Source organism: Stomoxys calcitrans, chromosome 2 (assembly GCF_963082655.1).
Source record: "Stomoxys calcitrans chromosome 2, idStoCalc2.1, whole genome shotgun sequence".
Lineage (NCBI taxonomy): Eukaryota > Metazoa > Arthropoda > Insecta > Diptera > Muscidae > Stomoxys > Stomoxys calcitrans.
Genome location: NC_081553.1, coordinates 138,975,736 through 138,998,077, shown reverse-complemented (window position 1 = coordinate 138,998,077; position 22,342 = coordinate 138,975,736). Strand labels below are relative to the sequence as shown.

The 22,342-nt window shown below is 37.3% G+C and overlaps 1 protein-coding gene across 1 annotated transcript; it reads left to right on the top strand.

Moving 5' to 3' along the window:
• The first annotated feature begins 11,746 nt into the window (after positions 1-11,746).
• LOC106085573 (outer dense fiber protein 3-B) lies at positions 11,747-12,867 on the top strand. Its single transcript, XM_013249880.2, has 3 exons — positions 11,747-11,882; positions 11,937-12,336; positions 12,419-12,867. The coding sequence occupies exons 1-3, from the start codon at positions 11,870-11,872 to the stop codon at positions 12,681-12,683; spliced, it is 678 nt and encodes a 225-aa protein (XP_013105334.1). The 5' UTR covers positions 11,747-11,869; the 3' UTR covers positions 12,684-12,867.
• Positions 12,868-22,342: the final 9,475 nt, after the last annotated feature.

Sequence of the window (22,342 nt, the reverse complement as noted above, 5' to 3'; positions counted from 1 at the left end):
TTAGATATCGGTCCCGATATATCTTTCATCCGAAATAGACTTTTTGGTCCGATTTTGCATGAGACGTTTTATTTGACGTTCCAATTTCAAAATTTCATTAAAATCGGTCCTGATTTAGATATAGCTCCAATGTATATATTTTATCCGATATGGACTTTTAAGGCAGTAAAAGGCACAATTTTGGTCACACCTCTACAAAATAGGGTGTGAGATATTCTGTTTGACGTCCCAGTAAATGTCTGCAAAATTGGCACAGGTTTCGAAATAACTTCTATATAATCTTTTATCCAATATGACCTTTTAAGGATGTTGAAATCCGAATTTGTTGTCCTATCGTAGGAAAATCTTACAAGGTTATATTTGATATTTTAATAGGTATCCAAATTAAAGTCTGACTAGATTTCGAGATACGTTCTACATATAAAATGTACTACGTACACCAGGTGGTGTAGGGTATTATATAGTCGGCTCCGCTCGACTTTCGCCTTTCCTTACTGATTCTATTTTCAATTTAAATACAATGTTTCATTCTGATTTAACGCTAGACAAGAAGGTAAAAGTTACTTAATTTTGTTATTATTACATTTACTCGTTCTGACAAATAAATTAGTGTTTATTCACGGAGAGAATAATCCCAATTGTATTTTGTGCACCTCTGTTTTTGGTGCTATTTTTGTTGTACACGCTCGTACTACAAACCAACAAACGACCACAACAACTTAAACCGTTACTTTTGTGCAGAGAAGTTGAGGTTTTTTTTGCTTCGATTTCAGTTGTCTGTTCAGTCCGTGTTCTAATTTTAAACAAAAGTGGCATGCAAACAGGTAAAGGCTCTATCACACTACATGTTATTGTCTTATGACATGCCACATTTTATGTATCATTGGTATTTCATGCATGCATGTGCAAGCGTGTCCGCCTATGACGCTGAACGCCTGGGTTCGAATCCTGGCGAGACCATAAAAAAAAAAATGTCAGTGTTGGTTTTCCCCTCCTAATGCTGTCAACATTTTTGAGGTACTATGCCATGTAAAACTTCCCTTGAAAGAGGTGTCGCACTGCGGCACGCCGTTCGGACTCGGCTATAAAAAGGAGGCCCCTTATCATTGAGTTTAAAACTTGCATCGGACTACACTCATTGATATGTGAGAAGTTTGCCCCTGTTCCTTAGTGGAATGTTCCTGGGCAAAATTTGTATTTCATTATGTGTGTCAAAATTGCCAATTTTCATACGATTCACCGTTTTTGCTATCACACTAGCCGCTTGAAATTTTGCACAAATACTTCTTATTAATGTAGGTCGGTTGGTATTGCAAATGGGCCATATCGGTTCATGTTTTGATATAGCTGTCATATAAACCGATCTTGGATCTCGACTTCTTGAGCCTCTAGAAGGCGCAATTCTTATCGGATTGGAATGAAAATTTGCACGACATGTTTTGTTATATCCAACAACTGTGCCAAGTATGACTCAAATCGGTCCATAACCTGATATAGCTGTCATATAAACCGATCTTGGGTCTTGACTTCTTGAGCCTCTAGAGGGCGCAATTCTTATCCGATTTGACTGAAATTTTGTACGTGATATTTTGTTATGATATCCAACAACTGTGCCAAGTATGGTTAAAATCGGTTCATAACCTGATATAGCTGCCATATAAACCGATCTCGGGTCTTGACTTCTTGAGCCTCTAGAGAGCGCAATTCTTATCCGATTGGAATGAATTTTTGCACGTAGTATTTTGTTATGATATCCAACTGTGCCAAATATGGTTCAAATCGGTTCATAACCTGATATAGCTGCCATATAAACCGATCTGGGATCTTGACTTCTTGAGAGGTCGCAATTACTATTCTTCTCTAGAGATCACAATTATTATCCGATTTGCCTGAAATTTTGTACGTCGGATTCTCTCATGACCATCAACATACGTGTTTATTATGGTCTGAATCAGTCTATAGCCCGATGCAGCTCCCATATAAATCGATCTCTCCATTTTACTTCTTGAGCCCCCAAAGGGCGCAATTCTCATTCGAATTGGCTGACATTTTACACAGGTCTCCAACATATAATTTAATTGTGGTCCAAACCGGATCATATCTTGATATCGCTCTAATAGCAGAGCAAATCTTTTCTTATATCCTTTTTTGCCTAAGAAGAGATGCCGGGTAAAGAACTCGACAAATGCGATCCATGGTGGAGGGTATATAAGATTCGGCCGGCCGAACTTGTTTATGGCGGCAAATTGTTAAAGTTGTGAAAACAAATTAATTTGGGGTTGCTGAAACTTAAAATAAAAACAGCAGATTTCTTTATCAGAAGGAATAGAGCACCGCTCTAATCGAAAAAATAACAGTGCAATTTTGAAAAGTGATTTTTATGTGTTATTTTTATTCGTATCACACTATGTGTGCAATTTTAACAATAGCAAAATTTGACATGTCAGACAAGTAAAACAAGAACATGTAGTGTGACGGCACCTTAAGCGTGCCAAATGATGCCAAAGTTTTATTACTTTTTTTACTTTTTTTCAAAAGCAATTCCACCGTTGATAAATAAAGGAAAGCCAAAGCAACAGCTTAGAAATTAGATTTATTAAAAAAAAACTATTTTTTAAAATGAAGTAAGAGTTTTTAGTTTTAAATTTAATTGTTTTGTTGTTGTAGCTGTGTGTTGTACACTGAGGCGGCAGCCCTTGCCGATGAAGGACTTCATCGGGTCAATCCGGTACGTACATTGTACGTGTCAATTATTTTGTACTTTTGTATAATGAAAAACTTAATTTTTACTTTACTTTAATATTTACCTTAAGTTTTTTGTTGTTGTTTTTTTTTAATGTTAACAATATCTCCAAACCGTTGAAGTTATGGATTTTTTAAACCGGAGAAATGATCGGCAAAATTACAGATTTTTCAAATCAGTGAAATTGCCAGTTTTTATACCCTCCGCCGTAGGATAGGGGTATAATAATTTCGTCATTCTGTTTGTAACACATCGAAATATTGATCTGAGACCCAAAAAAGTATATATATACAATATATTCCATCTGTCCGCCCGTCCGTCTGTCGAAAACACTAACTTTCGAAGGAATGAAGCCAGACGCTTGAAATTTTGCACAAATACTTCCTATTAGTGTTAATGGCCCATATCGGTCCATCTTTTGATATATGTAGCTGCCAAATAAACCGATCTCGGATCTTGCGTCTCTGGAGGATGCAACTCTTACCTGATTTGGCTGAAATTTTGCATGAGATGTTCTGTTTTGACTCTCAACATTCGTGAACAAGAATGGTCTAAATCGGTTCACATCTTGATATAGCTGCCATATAAAGCGATCTTTAGATTTGATTTTCTAGATCCTCTAGAAGGCGCAGTTACCATCCGATTTTGCCATGGATTCCAACAGCCATGTCAAATATAGTCTAAATAGCTATATAACCTGATATAGCTCCTATTTAAATTAATCGCCCAATTGGACTTCTTAAGCCTCTCAGGGCGGAATTATTTGGTTGAAATTTTAAAGTGGTAGTTTTTATGACTTCTAATTGTCATGACAAGTACGGTCTATTTGCAACTGTGGATCTAACTTGACATATTTGAAAAAGCCATTCAAGGAACGTTTTAAACGTTCGGCGGCTTCAAACTTAACGCGTTTTTAATTGTTTAAACTGATGATATGAGAGGTTCAAAATTATTGGTTTCTAGGTATGATATGCAAATGCCAATTTGCCCATGGATCTTCTATTAAGGAACAGGGGCAAACTTGTCATACATCAATAAGTGTTGTCCCATTCAAGTTTTTAGCTCAAGGCCAAGGAGCTCCCTTTTTATAGTTGAGTCCAAACGGCGTGCCGCAGTCCAACTCCTCTTTGGGGAGAAGTTTGTACATGGTATAGCACCTCACAAATGTCGCCAGCATGAGGAGGGGATAATCACCGCTGAACAATTTTTTTCTGATGTTCTCAAACCCAGGCGTTTAGCGTCATAGGCGGCCATGCTAACCTCTGCACTACGGTGGACTCCAGGTATGGCATGCCCGTAAAAAAAATCAACGGTCATATGGTTAGTCAGGGGCCAGTCTCTGGTGTCACTGAAATATTTGGGCTTGGAAATTATGTGCAAATGTATTAGTGAGCCCATCAATGATGTAGCACACGCATATATATAGTGTTTTTGTGTACACATATTGTTCTATTCTTGTTACAGCTATTTCGTTGGTTGACATTGTGCATGCGAACGTACATACATATGTAAGCCAGTGGCGAATTTTTCATGTTTTAAAGCAGTGACGGACACACTCCCTCATCTGCACTTTTTTTCCTAGAATTTTTTTTGCTCGTGCATATTTATGTGCATATGGTGTCTATGTGCCCATCGCTGTTTTAAACGAGTAATCCTTGGAGAAAAGGGCTTTTTTCTTTAGTAAAGGGTTCCCTTTGACAGTAAGACACAGCAATGGAGGAGATAACACAATCCTATAATGAAGGGCTGCCTCCGACATTTAAAATAGAAATTAAGTACAGAATTGGGATTTTTTTAAAAAACCTACTTGAAATTTGACACAGATGACCTTTACGGCTTCGAGACATTTAGATATAGTAACCGATTTTCATTGATGGAGCCTTAGTAGGCGCATTTACCAACCAATAGTTTAAAAATTTTGCACGACTTTTTCATCTACGATTTCCATTAGGTATACTACATAGATTTTGTCAAAATCGGCTACAATTTTCGACCGATCTTCACTGTATTTGGTATTTTTACTTATCTGCATATCTTTGCCTAATTTCATCGAAATGGGGTAAAATTTAGATAAAACTTTCATATTTATTCAACGCTCGATTTACAGTTAAAAGACAATTTAAAGCCCGAAAGTTTAAAGCTGCAACTAGGCAATTAAGCTACGAATAACTTTAATGGTTTATTTGGACCTATTTTCTCTTATTTCATATTCTTGCAAATGTAAGTTCTAATAATCAAATAGTTTAGGCTATTATTATTAATTATTTGACCAATTAAAACAATGGGGGATGGATTTAGTTGATCCAATTGAAAACAGCCAGTAAATGGCGCTTATTTCGAGAAGCCAACATGAACAGAAAGAGGTCGGAGTTGTCAAAATTGATCATACAGCATTTATCTTCGTTATAACTTCGTTGCGGTTGTTTGCGGTATAAGTTTTTAACTTTCCCACTCTAAGACGGGCCTTAACAAAAACTTAAAAAAAAACCAAATCTCGGAGATGGGTAGGGCGATTTAATCGAAATTTTGTTGGCACACTTCCATTAACCTAAAATCAAAATTTTGTTATCAGAATCTGAGGTGGAGTGCCTAGGACGGCCGCCCACCCCCAAAACCCGCCAAACAGATTTATAGGTCGATCACTACAATATGGGTATAAAATTAAAGGTATATGAGAGTAGAAAGCGAATCCAATTGAGGGACTAAGTGTTTCGTGGGTCACCCGACCCCCAAAAAACCCCTCAAAGCGGACATATTTACCGACCATGGCAGTATGAATCTTAAATGAAAGGTCTTTGGGATTAAAGCACGAAATTGACTTCCACTTTTGAGACAAAGTCTCTGGGGATCCACCACACCCTTAAACAAGACTTTTTACTTATTGGGGTTCAAATAGGAGGTATTTGAGAGTAGAAAATTCCACAGGAAAATTGGAATACATTTTCAACTGAAATTAGGCAGAAATATCCAAATGAAGACTACTTTTCTCCAACGTAGCATTATCGGGCGCAGCAGAGCAGAGCGGGCCGCGCTCAGCTAGTTTATTATAAATATTTCAAGGTATTACAAACGATCCTTTGTTCATTGGCGCTACCCAGGAATTGCGGCGTGGATGTGGCAATCACATTTAAATGCTCTCAGGAGTATATTTAGTGTGCACTCCCTTTACACCCACGATGTGATGTCTTCATACTCATCAACATCCTCCTCTTCATCCTAAATTTTGGATAAAAATGAGCTGGTACCCATATTGTCTAGGGTTAAAGGGACTCAACTCAAAAATAGGTCATTTCCAGGTCCAATTTTTATTTTTTGTTTTTACACATTCGTAATCTATTCGCTAATACCTTTCATTTGATACCCATGTTACCATAGGTTGGGTATCACCCCCATTCTTTAGTGGTAAGCATAAAATATAACATTTTCGAGTGTCTGGAGTCGACCCCGGAGCGGGAGTCGAGCAATTTGCCTGGAGTCGGAGTCGAGTCAGAATTGCTCGACTCCACAGCAATTGTCGGGAGGCCACTATAGTGGATCTGTTTACGATGCATCCAGAGAAGGGGTCGGTTTGTGTGACAGCTAAGTATATCATGAATATTGGAAGTGTTAATATACATAAATCAAAAATTAAATTGCAAATTTTTCCACGAATATGCCTTCGAAGAGCATGTCTTCGAGTGCTGCGCTTTTTTATGTTTTAGTTCAGTGGTAGGTTAGGTTAGGTTTAAGTGGCAATATGCCATCAGACTGGTCGACCCAATAGCCGAATTGGTAACATGTTCGGATTACCTGTGCGGGGTCGTGGGTTCGATTCTCACTAGAGGCCTGGTATTCGTTCTATTGTGGTATCACAACGGGCTAATATTCTCCATGGGACTCTGTTTAGAAAATAGGCTGCACTCTTACCTATCTTACCTAACCAAGGCATCAGCCTCACTTCAACAATTTCGTCCATATCACAGGAATAGAAGAAGGAAGATGCCTTCTAGTTCCTACAGTTGAACCATCCCGATCACTTTAAAGTGTTCAGTAATAACGAACATACTTTTTATACCTTTATAGTGTAGATCTTCCGAAAACAAAGGTAGTCGATCAGTTTATAATGTTATGAAGTTTTATAATAACTGCATATAAAATTTCAGGAATCTGTCTCCTTCCGTAAATAAAATGCCAAATAGTATCAAGAATAACAATATATCGGAAAAGTCATTAAGTCACCTACGGTGTCCCTGTTTCTCATTTTTGAGAGCTTTATCTCACTCCGTAAACAATGTACTATTTTGTACGTTTGAGTACCTAAATGTACGAATAAAAAATCACCCTTACTCCCGTTGTTGAAGGCGAAAATCGACAGCAGTGTTAGTCGAAGGCGAATTTCACATTTCGTGGTGTTCTGTAACTTATTCGCCATCGACAGTTTGATGATAGAAAAATATTGTGGTAAATAAAAAAAGTAATATAAAAGTAGGTTCCATACTGTTGCGACAAATAGACGTGATGTATTTTAGAATGCAATTAGCTTATATATCGATCGTATTCCTCAAATTTTACAGTCGAATTCGACTTACGTGATACCAAAAATGTAAAAGAATTTTCGTCTTCGACAACCATAATACCACTTTGTAAACATTTCGAAATTCGACTACGCCATCGCCAACGGGAATAAGGGGGAATATCTTCTAGTCGCCTAATACTTTCAAGGAACAAATTAGTAAGTTTTCTTTCACATGCCGTGTTTTGGTCAAGACTGCGATAATGTTCGTCAAATTGCTTAATTCTTGCTGTTCCTGTAGGCGAAGATATGCTATTTCGTATTATTTGCAACTTTTTGTACCATAATGTACGAATTTTGAATGTATCATTTAGTCTCCCATTATACATTTCCTTCTTGTACATACATACCAAATTTCAGACCTCTAGCGCCATCTGCAAAGAAAGTACAAAATGGTACCAATTTTGGTACCAAAATGTACGAATTTTTAATAGACCATTTAGTCACTTATAAAATATTTCCAAGTTGTACCGACATGCAAAATTTCAGACCTCTAACTACATCTGTAAAGAAAGTACCATATGGTACCAATTTTGGTACCAAAATGTATGAATTGTGAATAGATCATTTATTCACCCATCACATTTTTCCTCGTTTTACATACATGCCAAATTTCAGATCTCTAAAACTAAATGGTACCAAAATGTACAAATTTTAAAGACATTATTTATTCAATCAACATATTTTGCCTACTTGTACCTACATGCTAAATTTCAGACCTCTATCTCCATCGACATACAGAGTAACAAATGGTAGCAATATTGGTACCAAAATGTACGAATTGTAAAAAGATCACGGTCCTAGTTGTACCTGCATCCCAAATTTCAGACCTCTATCTCCATCTATTGTATAAAGAAATTAAGGGAATTAATTTAATTTGGTACCCATTTGGTACCAAAATGTACGAATTTCGAATAAACCATTTAGTCACCCATCATATACAGCCCAATTATGAAAACTCCCTGAAAATAAACTAAAGAATTATTTTCATCCTCAAATAAAATCCTCTTATTCTGATTGAATGGGGAGAGGACATTTTTGGGAGAGGGAATTTCGAATTTTCGAAAACTGCTGTTTTGTTTCAGCTGTTTGATTTTGGCCAAACATTTGACTATTATTTTTCGGAAAAAGGACATAAAATGAAAAATAAGCAAAAAGAAGTTATAAAGGTTGCTAAAAAAGTTTACAAACATGTTTAGTGTTGCTTTTGTTAAGTTTGTTTTAAGTTTTTCATTTTAATAGTGCATAATTATGGCCTACAGCTTGTCACCATATTTCTGTGTTGTGACAACTTCCCGTCTTCATCCAACAATCGTTGGATAAATAAGATGCTTCCAGAGTGGTCTGATAGACAGATTAATTGCATGCGGGCATTATCCTGCATGTTGGCATTTTCCCTTGCCGAAAGGAGTTAAGGTGGCTGAATCCTAATATAGAGGTTTACTTCTCCTTCGTCGTCATAAATGCCGTGTTGGTCTGCCGGATACGCCATTTTATCTAAAGGCCTACTTTTATGGAGCTAGAACTTGATGATCTAATCGACATTTCCCGGCGTCGGCCGCTTTTCTTGGTGGTTGATTTTGATGAAAAGTGAAAAATAACTTTCATACATTTTAAATTGTTCGTAAATAATAAGAAGTGGTACCATATTTTCAAAAAAAAAACATTAAAATTCACAATTTTTTATCCTAGCTCCCTTTTATTTGTTTGGGGGAATTTTTCCCAAGTTTTACCGTCTCATTCTCCCTTTTATATCGATTCAGAATAGCTACTTTTTCCCTGGGAGATAATTCCTTTCTTCGAAGTTTGTTTAGAATAAGGGAAAAGGGATTAGGGAATAAACTCCCAATACAATGTTATTCAGAATAGGGGAAAAGGGAGTAGGGAATAAACTCCCAGGGAATTGTTATTCAGAATAGGGCTGATATTTCCTCGTTGTACTTAAACGCCAAATTTTAGATCTGTAAACAAAGTACCAAATGGTACCAATTTTGTTATTAAAATATTCGAATTTTGAATAGATCATTTAGCCACACATCTTTTATTTCCCAGTTTTACTCACATGCCAAATTTCAGACCTCTAGCTCCATCTGTAAAGAAAGAACAAAATGATACTAATTGCGGTACTAAACGTACGTTTTATCCCGTTACCAGTACTATTTGTCCTTTTTTCTTTTCACACTCATCCTTTGGCACCAGATGTCTCCTATGACCCAAGACCAACATTCATGCAAAATTTCATAGTTCTAGCTCTAGCCCTTTTTATTTGACAGTCGAATTCGACTTATGTGATACCAAAAATTTAAAGGAATTTTCGTCTTGGACAACCATAATACCATTTAGTAAATATTTCGACATTCAACTACGCCATCACCAACCGAAATAATGGGGATTGATCTAAGACCCAACAAAGTATATATATTCTTCTTCGTCTTGATATTCAGAGTAGATTAAGCCATGTCCGTCTGTCTGTCGAAAGCATGCTTACTTTCAAAGGAGTAAAGCTTACTTTACTTTACATTAATTGGCTGTGACAGAACATTTGTTGCACTAACCGAACGTAGAATAGCGTTCCAAGCGCCTCGATCTTCTGCGCTCATTCTAAAGTCTCTGACACCAAGTTTCGAGGTGTCTTCCACCACTTGATCTTTAGGCCATTTCGGAGTTGAAACCATCCATTTCGTCTTATCTCCTGCCTTTACTGCCAGACCCATTTTCACTGACTCTCTTTCGATTCTTTCAAAGGCTGCAGTTACTACTTCCGGTGACCGACCTATTATTTCTATGTTGTCGACATAGACGAGTAGCATGTGTTTTCTTGTGATTAGTGTGCCATATCTATTTACATCTGCATCTCGTATAATCTTCTCCAGCAGGATATTAAAGAGATCACAAGATAGGCTATCTGCTTGTGTGAAACCTCGTTTGGTATTAAATGGTACGGAGAGATTCTTTCTTACTCCTTCTGAGGAACGCGTATCAGAAAGTTTCATCCTGCAGAGACTTATTAATTTTGCAGGGATACCAAACTCAGACATGGCTTGAAATACCTTTGAACGCAAAGGGGTATCGAAAGCGGCTTTATAGTCAACAAAGTAATGGTAGGTGTTGATTTGTCCTTCTCGGGTCTTTTCTAGGATTTGGCGCAGTGTGAATATCTGGTTCAGGATTGATTTACCAGGTCTAAAGCGGCATTGATAGGGCCCAATTATCTCATTGACTTTAGGTTTTAATCTTTCACACAGTACGATCGAGAGTATCTTGTATGCGATGGGGAGGAGACTTATTCCTCTGTAGTTGGCACATTTCGTCTTCTCTCCTTTCTTGTGTACGGGACATAGTATGCTGAGGTCCCAATCATCGGGTATGCGTGCTTCTAGCCAAATTGCGCAGATAAGCTGACCCGGGTAACCCGTCGGCTCCTGCAGACTTGTTATTCATCAGTCGGGTCACTTCAACTTGGACCTCATTCTGACTAGGAGGTAAACATTCCATACCATCATCATCGATTGGTACTGCGGTATCCTCTTCGCCGACATAGTTGGACACTAGCAGTTGGGTAAAATTTTCCTTCTATACCCTCAGCATGCTATCTGTGTCAGTTACCAGATTTTCTTCTTTCTCTCTGCAGGAGGATGTGCTTGTCCCAAAGCCATCGATTTGTTTAATTCTTTGGTAAAATTTCAGGACTTCATTCTGACTCCTGTACATCTCAATTCGCTCACACTCACGTTTTTCCATTTCCTTTTTCTTTCTGCGGAATAGACGTTTCTCCTCTCTCCTTTTCTCCCGATAATCGATAACATTTCTCCGCGTTGCTACTGAATGCAGATTGCTATATATGCCGCATTCTTGGCTTCAGTAGCATCTCGAAACTCTTCGTACCATGCGTGTCTTGGGGGAAGCTTCCGGTACCCAAGTGCGGATTTCGCGGCATTTTCCATGGAGTGTCATTATATCATCGTCGAGTGGAGTGTGTATTGTGTTTGCTTTTCAATATCAAGTTTCCGTGGTTCTTAGTTCAATGCTCGGCTGGGACAAATGGTAAAGTTTTATTTAATTTATAATTGCAGTGTTTCATATTAAATTTATATTCTTCACAAAATAGCGTGGGGATGGAAGATAGGCGGAAATTAATGGGTTGAGTGATTTAGATATGTCCAGTTGTTCGAAAGTGTTGCGAAAAAGCGATTTTTCTTCAATGATTTTATCTTTCATTTTCAATGCTCTTTAGTTCGTGGACAAATACTATGTATTAACAATTTCGTAGCTATAAAGAAATTGGTGAACTAGCAACGAGCATATTATTCTTAAGCGCCATAGGAAGTTCAATATTTCCCAAATTTAGTTCATTTTAACTAGTGCTGGGGTTCAACATTTTCAGAGTGTACTTTGCCACATTAAATTTTTTCTTTCTAACAAGAAGGCTGTTTCTTGTGTCATTTCGAAAAAAAAAAAACAAATATCTAATTATAATTTCTTAGTACATATTCCAAATTCATCTTATTCGATTCTGTCTTATTTTTCTGGACTGTTCAAAATCAGTTTCGGACTTTGTGCAATAAAAAAGTGTCATGGCTTTCGCAGGTATAGCTAAATCAGTTGATAAAAAATTCAAATTAGTTGAATAATTTCCCTAAGGTCCCGGTCCAATTTATTCTTTACCTTCCACTATTGGCTATGAAAACCACGACCAAAGAAAATTACGCATGCCCCAATATTCATTTGGCGCACGAACAAAAATGACAAATAAGAATGTGGTACCCGGCCCTAGTTACAATGTTTCTGCACTAACACGTTATGGACCGCATAAGCCATGTGCCTTTAGTCTTGCACCAAGAACGTTAATAAAGGGTATAATCATTGGCCCGGGCCCTGCGAGCTACGATCTCGACAAATCCAGGTATATAAGTTCAAATAGTCCACCATCATATTCCATCGGTCGAAGAACGACTATATCAAGCAGGAGTATATGTCCTGGGCCCAACGCTTATGGAATAAGAGACCGTTTCGCAAAACCTGCAGCTCCAGCCTTTAGCATGTAAGTATTCACCTGCGGAAAATAATAATTGCAAATCTGTGCTACATTCAACGACAACACCTATTCTCTCTATTCAATCCAGCGGCATGCGCACTAGCCTTAAAAGTAAAAGTATGTCACCCGGGCCAGCAAATTATAGCCCTGCTCATTTGAGAACCTACTTGCCTAGAGCTCCAGAATATACGCTAGGTCCTCGAACAATGTTCCACACCAAGTTATTCGGACCCGCGGCGAACGCCTACGATCGCATCAACTATAAACCTGGAAAGAGCGCACCTCAATACTCATTTGGTGTACGCCATTCCCAAAGAGCGCCACCAATGATCGTTGCCTGTGACAACATGTAATATATGTACCAACGTTCCGATCCTATTATTTGCAGTCCTTAACTCCAACATTATAATATTATTCAAAAAAATCTTCAACTAATGTCAAACAAAAAATTTAATTAAATCAGGATAGTTAACAACATCGACATTTTATCATCATATGTAAAAACAGTTCGAAATAAAACATCGGTGCAAAATTAAATTTGGCGTTACATAAAACTCATTCGATTGTTTGCTATAGTACGGCTTTCTATTGTAAAAATGATTCAGTCCGTCTAGAAACTAATCTTTAAAATGCTCTAGAACGCAAAAAGTTTTAGAATAAAAAAATATTCTCCATTGAGGCACACCGCACTGAAGTCAAAAATCCAAAGACCCTTGCCCATAACTTCGGGATTTTGCTTATATTGTAAGCAAGGACCAGAAGCTATATCACAAACAAGTGTAAAAAATTAAAGTTGATGAATTTAAATGTCAATTTGATGTTCTGCCACCTACAGTCAGAAACATCAAATTTGCCAAATTATATCGCCAAAAAAAGGAAATTTTAAAGGATAAGGTTTCAATTTAATAAATCATAGCGTAGCGTAGATTGAAGTATGACTATTGCATATGCTTTACTCCTTCGTCCGATCATTCAGTGACACACTTACCTACATCGTTTTTGCCGTCACATGAACGACATATCAAAAAGTAATTACGGATTTTTCATATAGTCGGCGTTGACAAATTTTTTCACAGCTTGTGACTCTGTAATTGCATTCTTTCTTCTGTCAGTTATCAGCTGTTACTTGCTTTAGAAAAAAAGTGTAAAAAAAGTATATTTGATTAAAGTTCATTCTAAGTTTTATTAAAAATGCATGTACTTTCTTTTAAAAAATCCGCAATTACTTTTTGGGCAACCCAATAGTTTTAAGCAATTTAGAGTTTAGTCACAATTATACCATTGTTTGAAAGTGATCTGGAAGTCTTGACTGAAATTTGGAACACATCTGGGCAGATCCAGAAACAGTCTACCAACCAACAATTTTTCAAATAAATCCAAATCATTTTTTTTACTAATTTAATAAAGGTCTAGTTATGCTCTCGTAAACACACCGTTAATGTAGAAAATGTGTAAGCCGTTTTTTTTGCCATATGAAGAAATATTAAACGATTACCGAACGTCTGTAGACCATAACCGAAAAGTAGAATTCATTAAAAACAAAATGTTAAGTTCCGTTCTCGTAAAGTTTGAGGTTTGGACATATTTCAATACCAACAAGTAAAAAGGCGTTAAGTTCGGCCGGGCCGAACTTTGGCTACTCACCACCTCGGGTATATATGTAAACCACCTTTCATCAAAATCCTGTGAAAAATCCATACCTTATGTCCCATAGCAGTTATATCGAAATATGTTCCGATTTGGACCAAATACTAATAATAAGTACAAGTAGTTGTTCAATTGTGTTTGACAAAATATTGGCCTTTTTAGTAGCTATATCAAAAAATAAACCGATCTGAGCCATATACGACATAGATGTCCAAAAGCCTAACATAAATCACGGTGTCAAATTTCAGTGACATCGGATTATAAATGCGCCTTTTATGGGGCCAAGACTTTAAAGATATCGATGTACATGGCAGCTATATCCAAATATGGACCAATTGGGACCAAAATAAAGAAAGATGTCGAAGAGTCTAAGACAACTCACTGTCCCAAATTTCAGCTAAATCGGATAATAAATGTGGCTTTTATGGGCCTAAGACCCCCAATCGGAGGATCGGTATATATGGCAGCTATATCCAAATCTACACCGATCTGGGCCAAATTGACGAAGGATGTCGAAGGGCCTAACACAACTCACTGTCCCAAATTTCAACAAAATCGGATAAAAAATGTGGCTTTTATAGGCCTGAAACCCTCAATCGGAGGATCGGTTTATATGGCAGCTATATCCAAATCTGAACCGATCTGAGCCAAATTGACGAAGGATGTCGAAGGGCCTAACTCAACTCACAGTCCCAAATTTCAGCAAAATCGGATAATAAATCTGGCTTATGGGCCTGAGACCCTAAATCGGCCGATAGGTCTATATGAGGGCTATATCAAGATATAGTCCGATATAGCCCGTCTTCGAACTTAACCTGCTTATTGACAAAAAAAGAATCAGTGCAAAGTTTCAGCTCAATATATCTATTTTTAAAGATTGTAGCGTGATTTCAACAGACAGACGGACGGCCCAAGATCAAGAATATATATACTTTATAGGGTCGAAAATGTATATATCGATGTGTTACAAACGGAATGACAAAATGAATATGCCCCCATCCTTCGGTGGTGGGTATAATAAAAATATTGTCTACATTTGTTAAAAGACGTGTTTTATATTCAAAAACAAGCAAACGAATGAAAAATTTTATTTTTCAATATATGTACATACAAAGGGTAGTTTTCATAACTAATATTTCATAGCATACTACCATACATTATAACAAAGTTTATTTATTTAAAGTACAATCTTCATTTCCAACACCCCCATTAGATTGGTCTTTAAAGCCAAGTAAATTGCAACAATGGATATGTTTGGGAGCCGGCAATCCTTTCGTCAGTATGTCTGCCACCATATCTCTAGTTTGAATGTAAGCAATCTTAATTTGGTCTTCTTCAATTAATTCTCTAACGAAGTGATGACGAATGTCGATGTGCTTTGAGCGAGCATGAAATGTATTATTATGTGATAAACAAATAGCACTCTTATTTACTGAATTGCAGTGCATAATGACTTGTCGCCTTAAGGTATCGGAAATTTCTTTTTACAGCTTGCCAGTGTGCTTTACCATAATTTTTATTAAATCGTGAAAGCACCCCTACTGCATATGCAATATCTGGCATTGTCACCTGCGCTGCATACATTATGCTTCCGACTGCTTCTTGATACGGTATGGTTTTCATTTCGTTTATTTCATCTTCTGTGGTAGGACACATATTCTTGGTAATTTTCTGGTTCATGTCAATTGGAGTCGAAATTGGGTTGCATTGATCCATGTTGAACTTTTTCAGCATATCTTCAATGTATGATTTCTGATTCAACCATAGCTTTCCATTCTCACGATCCCGTGTTAATTTCATTCCTAAAATATAGTGGGCTGGACTTAAGTCCTTCATCTTAAAACATTTTGAGAGTCTTTCTTTTATGTACTCTTTACTTCTTTGATTATTTGAAAATATCAAAATGTCATCGACGTAAATTGCCACGTACGTTTTCTCTCCGTTTTGAGTTTTGAAATAGATGCATGGCTCTGTTTTGGATTGTGTGAGACCAATTTTCTTCAGAGTTTCATCTAACTTTCTATTCCAAACTCTACTCGCCTGTTTTAAACCATATATGGATTTCTTTAAGCGATATACCTTACGTGTGTCCGATTTGCAACCTTCTGGGATTTTCATGTAAATTTCTTCTTTTAGTTCACTCTGAAGAAACGCTGTCACAACATCCATTTGATCTATGTCCAAGTCATGACGAACGGCCAGGCTGAGAAGAAGTCGAATGGATGAATATCTCACAACTGGTGAGAACGTTTCGCTATAATCAATTCCTTCCTTTTGTGAATATCCTTTTGCCACAAGTCTGGCTTTGTAACGCTCGATTTCACCGTTAGAATTTCGTTTTATTTTGAACGTCCATTTGCTATCAATTGCATTCCTTCCTGGTGGTAAATCAACAATTTCCCAGGTTCCATTTTCAACAAGTGCATTTAGTTCGTCTGATATAGCCTTTTTCCAATGTTCTCTATCAACACATTTTAAAGCTTCTCTCATATTTTTGGGTTCCTCAGAACATTCTATGAGACTTACTTGCGCATACTTTGGATTAGGCTTCATAGTCCTAGATGATCTTCTTAATTTCGGAGATGCGGTTCTACTGTCATCAGATGAACGGTTATCCACACATTCCTCAAACTCATCTTCAGAAATTTGATCAGAAATGTCCTCATTCTCTTGACCATCCGCTTCCTGAATGTTAGGATCTTCTTCCCCCACTGAATCGCATCCGAAATCTAATTTGTAAAATATAATATCACTTTCCCTCTTTGGGTCATCTAAGAATTCAGATTCCAGAAATTTCGCATCCCTGCTCAATGAAACATTTCCAGTTTTAGGATCAAAAAACCTATACGAATTCGGATGTTGTGAATAGCCAACGAAAATCACTTCTTTGCCTTTTGGATCCAACTTTTTGCGTTTCTGCTTTGGGACTTGAACAACGGCCTTGCATCCAAACACTTTCAAATTCTTCAAATTTGGTTTTCTCCCATACCATGTTTCATAAGGACTAAGGAAATTTTGACGCTTACATGGAGTTCGGTTTATTAAATAAACTGTAGTATTTGCAGCCTCAGCCCAGAAAGTTTTTGGTAGTTTTGAATCCATAAGAAGGCATCTGGTTTTCTCAATGATGGAACGATTCATTCTCTCTGACTTACCATTTTGTTTCGGTGTGAACGGCACCGTGGTCTGATGTTGAATCCCATTTTGCACCATGATGCTTTTCATTTTAGCATTGCAGAACTCAGATCCATTGTCACTTCTAAATGCTTTAATTCTTTTACCAGTCTCATTTTCAACTTGATTTTTGAACTCCAAAAACTTCTAAGAGACTTCACTTTTCTTCTTTAAAAAATAAACAAAAATTTTCGATGAAAAGTCGTCAACAAAAATTAGCATGTGTTGTGACCCCGCAAAGGATGGACATTCCATTGGACCACAGACGTCACTGTGAACCAACTCCAGGAGGTCAGTTGTACGATTGGTTGTTTCATAAAAAGGATATCTTGCAAATTTCCCTTTATAGCATGTAACACACTCGAAGTTACAAGGTTCAAAGCAAATTCCATCAACAGCTCCAAAAGCCATTTTCTTCAAAATGTCATTATTCACATGCCCAAAACGCTTGTGCCACATCTGAACTTGATTTTCTTGAACCTTTCCTGCTAAAGCCTTATGATTCGAAGTCTTTAATTGAAACATACCATCCACATGATTTCCAGTAGCAATAACTTCCTTGTCTTTGGTGATAACCTTACAGCCATTATTAGTGAAACGAACCTCGTGTCCCTTTTGTACTATTTTCGATACTGACAAAAGGTTTAGACATAATTCTGGAACAAACAGTACATCATTGAGCTCAAAAGACTCCCTGTTCGCAATTGTAGGCAAATCTATATTTCCAACTCCTTTTACCATCATCTTGGAATTATTTGCAACTGTCACCTCAGCTCCTTTTTGTTCAATATTACCATTAAACAATGCCTCATTGGACGACATATGAGCCGATGCTCCAGAATCAAAATACCAGTTCTCTTTTCCGGCACTACTTACCGAAAAGGAACCAATCATTGCATTTGACTTTTTCTTTGTGGTATTTTTGTTTGGGCACTTAGCAGCAATATGTCCAAATTTTTGGCAATTAAAACATTTTGGACCCTTTGGTTTTTGCTTCTGACGACTATTGAGTGCTAAATTTTCATCATTTTGGATGCGCACGTCCTGTAAAAGTTTTAGCTTAATAGAATCTCCTGTGATTTTCATTCCAGAACTTTGAATGCCCATTATCATTGGTTTATATTCCTCAGGAAGACCAGCCAGCATCATTGAACCAACCCATTCTTCATCCAATTTCAAGCCAGCACTTCTAAGCTTATGTGCACTCGTCAATATATCATTTACATACCCATCCACGGACGCAAAATTATTGAGTTTTGCAGAACAGAACCTCTGGATAAGACTGACTCTTCGTACCAAACCAGAATCGGCAAAGACTTGATTCAAAGTATCCCATATTTCTTTGGCATTCTTGCACTCTCGAATATGTGGATACACACATTTGTCCACCAGCATTATTAGCTCTGCTCGGGCTTGAATATTTTTCTCCTCTTTGCTCTCGGTTCCTTCTATAGACTTCCATAGATCCTTCATTTGAAAATATGCCATTACGGCAAACTTCCAATCTTCGAAATTTTCATTTCCACGCAGCTTTTCTATAGCAGTATTATTCGTTGCCATTGCTAGTAAGTAATAATGTATCTTACAAATCACACTTCAATTATTTTACGCGTTCAGGCCCATAACCTGTTAAAAGACGTGTTTTATATTCAAAAACAAGCAAACGAATGAAAAATTTTATTTTTCAATATACATACAAAGGGTAGTTTTCATAACTAATATTTCATAGCATACTACCATACATTATAACAAAGTTTATTTATTTAAAGTACAATCTTCATTTCCAACAACATTAGCCTTTGTCCTTCAAACATAAGAGCCGCTGAACCCTAAATACACCCACGTGCCATCAGTCCACGCCTCATCAACGCCGTGAGTGAACCACGTCTCCCAGATTCGCATAGCCGGCACCCATCCTTTGTCCTTCCGACATAAGGCCCGCTGAGCCAGCGAACACCCAATCGTCTTGAATGAATCACGTCACCGATCCATCAGACATAAGAGTTCAGCGAGCCCGCGAGCACACACTCGTGTCGTCTAATCGCGACCGCTACCCCGTGACTGAGTGACGCAACCACGTTTTGAGAGAATCACGTCTCCGAGACACCCGTGGCCAGCACCTTGCCTTTGTCCTTCAGGTATAAAAACCGCTGAGCTCGCCTGTGACCGCCACACCGCTACTTAGTGCCATATCCACGACGTGATTGCTTCACGTCTCCAGACAGCCATCAGATCTCCGACTCGAACTTAAGTCCGAGCCGAAAAGCCTAGATTAAGTACTACTTACTGAATAAAACAATCCCATGGCAGCCGGTTGTAGGCACCGGATTGACTCGATGGAATCATCATCGGCAAGGGCTGCCGCCTCAGTGTACGTGTTCGTCTTTTTTTCGTCATCAAAGAGGCACATCCCGGAGAAGCCTTAAGGTAGACCTACAGGATCTAGAGCGTGAGGTTCAGCGCTACAAAAGAGAACCTCTAGAGTACCATAGTAGTTCTGGCTCAATTACGTTCCGGCAGATGCAGCCGCCTCAATTCCTACAGAGTCAGGATTGATGCCGACGTGCAAGATGTATGTCCCGATTGCAACCAGGGACCGCACGATACACGTCACCTGTTTAACTGCCCGGCCAGACCCACTCGACTCAGACCCAGATCCCTGTGTACGCAACCCAACTTCGTCGCAGAGTTCCTGGGTCTTGACACCCAACAGAATCAAGCAGACAAAAGATAGAACACAATAAACTGCTATAACAACAACATCAACTAAAAAATCTTATTAAAACGAATATAAATCGTCTTTCTCTCTCTGTCACTGACACAAATGACAAGCCAATTTTCCCCCAGAAACATGACGGGAAAATTGTTTTAACTGGTTTCAGTCGTTCACTTTACACTGATCCAAATTGCATTACGATACCTCTTTCTTAACTTAAGCTATAATTTTTCTAAGGCAGTTCTATTCTTGGGTATTTTTCATCGTTAATGGGTTAATGCAATTTTTTTAAAGACCAAATCACAATGTAAAATGAACAATTTTAAGGCCTCAGAAACACAATTTTAAAACCCGAAATAATCACCCTGATTAATTTACATTTTGAAAAAATTATTTCAAATAAAACCATTTCGTTTTTTTTCTTGGAATTCCATTATTTAAAATACAGTATTTAAGACGATTGATACGGGGCTCATAGTGATTAAGGAAGAAAATTCAAGTAGCAATTTGTTATTATCACTTTTAAACGATTTAAAATTTACTTTTTGAATTACTGATTTTCTTCCAAGAAAATCTTTGTACAATGAAAATATTTCGCGAATAATGATCTCCTTATGAGTAAAGTAAGAAAATGTTTAATGAAATTCGACAAGTCAAATTGCATGCTTTCAAAAATTTCAAGCTCCCTAAGGATAGGTATTAAGTTCGTGTTTCACAGAAATATCCATGTTTTCTGTTGAAAGCAATTTAACTTTGTAACGTACATACTTGTTATATTCTTATGAATTCAAATCAAGTTAGTTTTTGAATTATGTATGTATGTAGAAAAGAAAAATATTGACATTCCATTTTAAATTTTATTCATTCTTGTAAGTTTCTTCATTGAATAAATACACATTTTATATATCGACGGTTTTTTTATTTGAGCTTTGCCAATAGGTTATGGGCCCAGGCGAAATGGCTACCGATTTAAAGACTACGTTTGAAAAATTAAATCGCAATAACTATCAGATATGGAAGAAAAAGGCTGAATGTGTTTTGATACGAGATGATACTTGGTCGGTTATCAAAGATGATAATCCTGCAGAAAAAAATGACAAATGGAAAAGAAAAGATGAAAGCGCAATGGCATCAATTTATTTGGTGATCGAGGATGATTTATTCCAATTGATTGAGGAGGCAAGTTCGGCAAAAGATGCGTGGACAATACTTAAGAATCATTTTGAGCGCCGTTCTTTCAGTGAATGTGTTTTTATTATGAAGAAAATATGTCAAATGCAGCTTGAGGAGCAAAATGCAGCATGAAATAAAGAAGCTGTCGTGTATGGGTGAAAAGCTTAGTGAAAGTTGGGAAGTGGCTATGATACTTCGAAGTTTGCCGGAGTCCTATGATGTTTTGGTAACAACCCTTAAAGCTAGAAGTGATGCTGTTCCATCGTTGAGTGTAGTAAAGGAGAAACTTTTTGAAGAATCCAGGAAAAGATTGCAGAAACAGAATATGGTAAATAACAATTCTTCAGTAATGAATGTGAAAAATGTGCAGAACAAGAAAGGGAGATATCTATCGAACCCGGTATGTTTTTATTGTGGTAAATCTGGACATTTTAAAAGAGATTGCATTCAGTTCAAAGATAGTCTCAACAGAAATACGTCCAATATTGTAATAGATGAGAGGGTACCGGATGAGAACATATGTTTTTGGTTGGGAGCGGATATTTAAACATTTTAGATGGCAATGGCAATACAAGGAAAGTAGAAATAAAAGATGTATTGTATGTACCGAATATTGAAAGCAATTTGTTGTCGGTAAAGAGATTGGCTGAAAAGGGCTTCAAAATAATTTTCCAAGGAAACATATGTGAAATATATTTCAAAAAGAATTTGTTTGCAGTTGCGATGCTTCATAATGGTCTGTACAAATTAAATACACCAAATACAACTCAAAACCAAAAGATTTTGATGGCCAGTCACTCGAAATGCATACACGAATGGCATAGATGTTTAGGCCATTGTGATATAGAATGTGTCAAAAGGATGTTAAAGGAAGTCTATGGCGATTACCCAAAAGTCTGTACCTGTAGTGATGTTTGTCAGACGTGCATAAAAGGAAAATTATCCAGAAATGTTTTTCCGAAAAATTCGAAACAGAAATGTGATCAAATATTAGATCTGGTTCATAGCGATGTCTGTGGACCCATGGAAGCTGTCACCCCTGGGGGTAAGCGTTATTTTGTGACATTTATAGACGACTTTAGTAAATATATGGTAATATATTTATTGAATCATAAGTCGGAAGTCTGTATAAAACTAAAGGAATTCTGCAATATGGTAAAAACAAAGTTTGGCAAGTACCCTAAAGTCATAAAGTCTGACAATGGAGGAGAATATACTGGGAGTGAAATTCGTAGTTTTTTGAAGCAATGTGGAATACAGCAGCAATTCACCGTACCTTATAACCCAGAGCAGAATTGTACA

Bases quoted from the DNA above. Each gene is read 5' to 3' on its own strand.
- LOC106085573 (XM_013249880.2), top strand. The intron at 12,337-12,418 runs GTAAGTATTCAC...TATTCAATCCAG, and splicing joins GCAGCTCCAGCCTTTAGCAT to CGGCATGCGCACTAGCCTTA.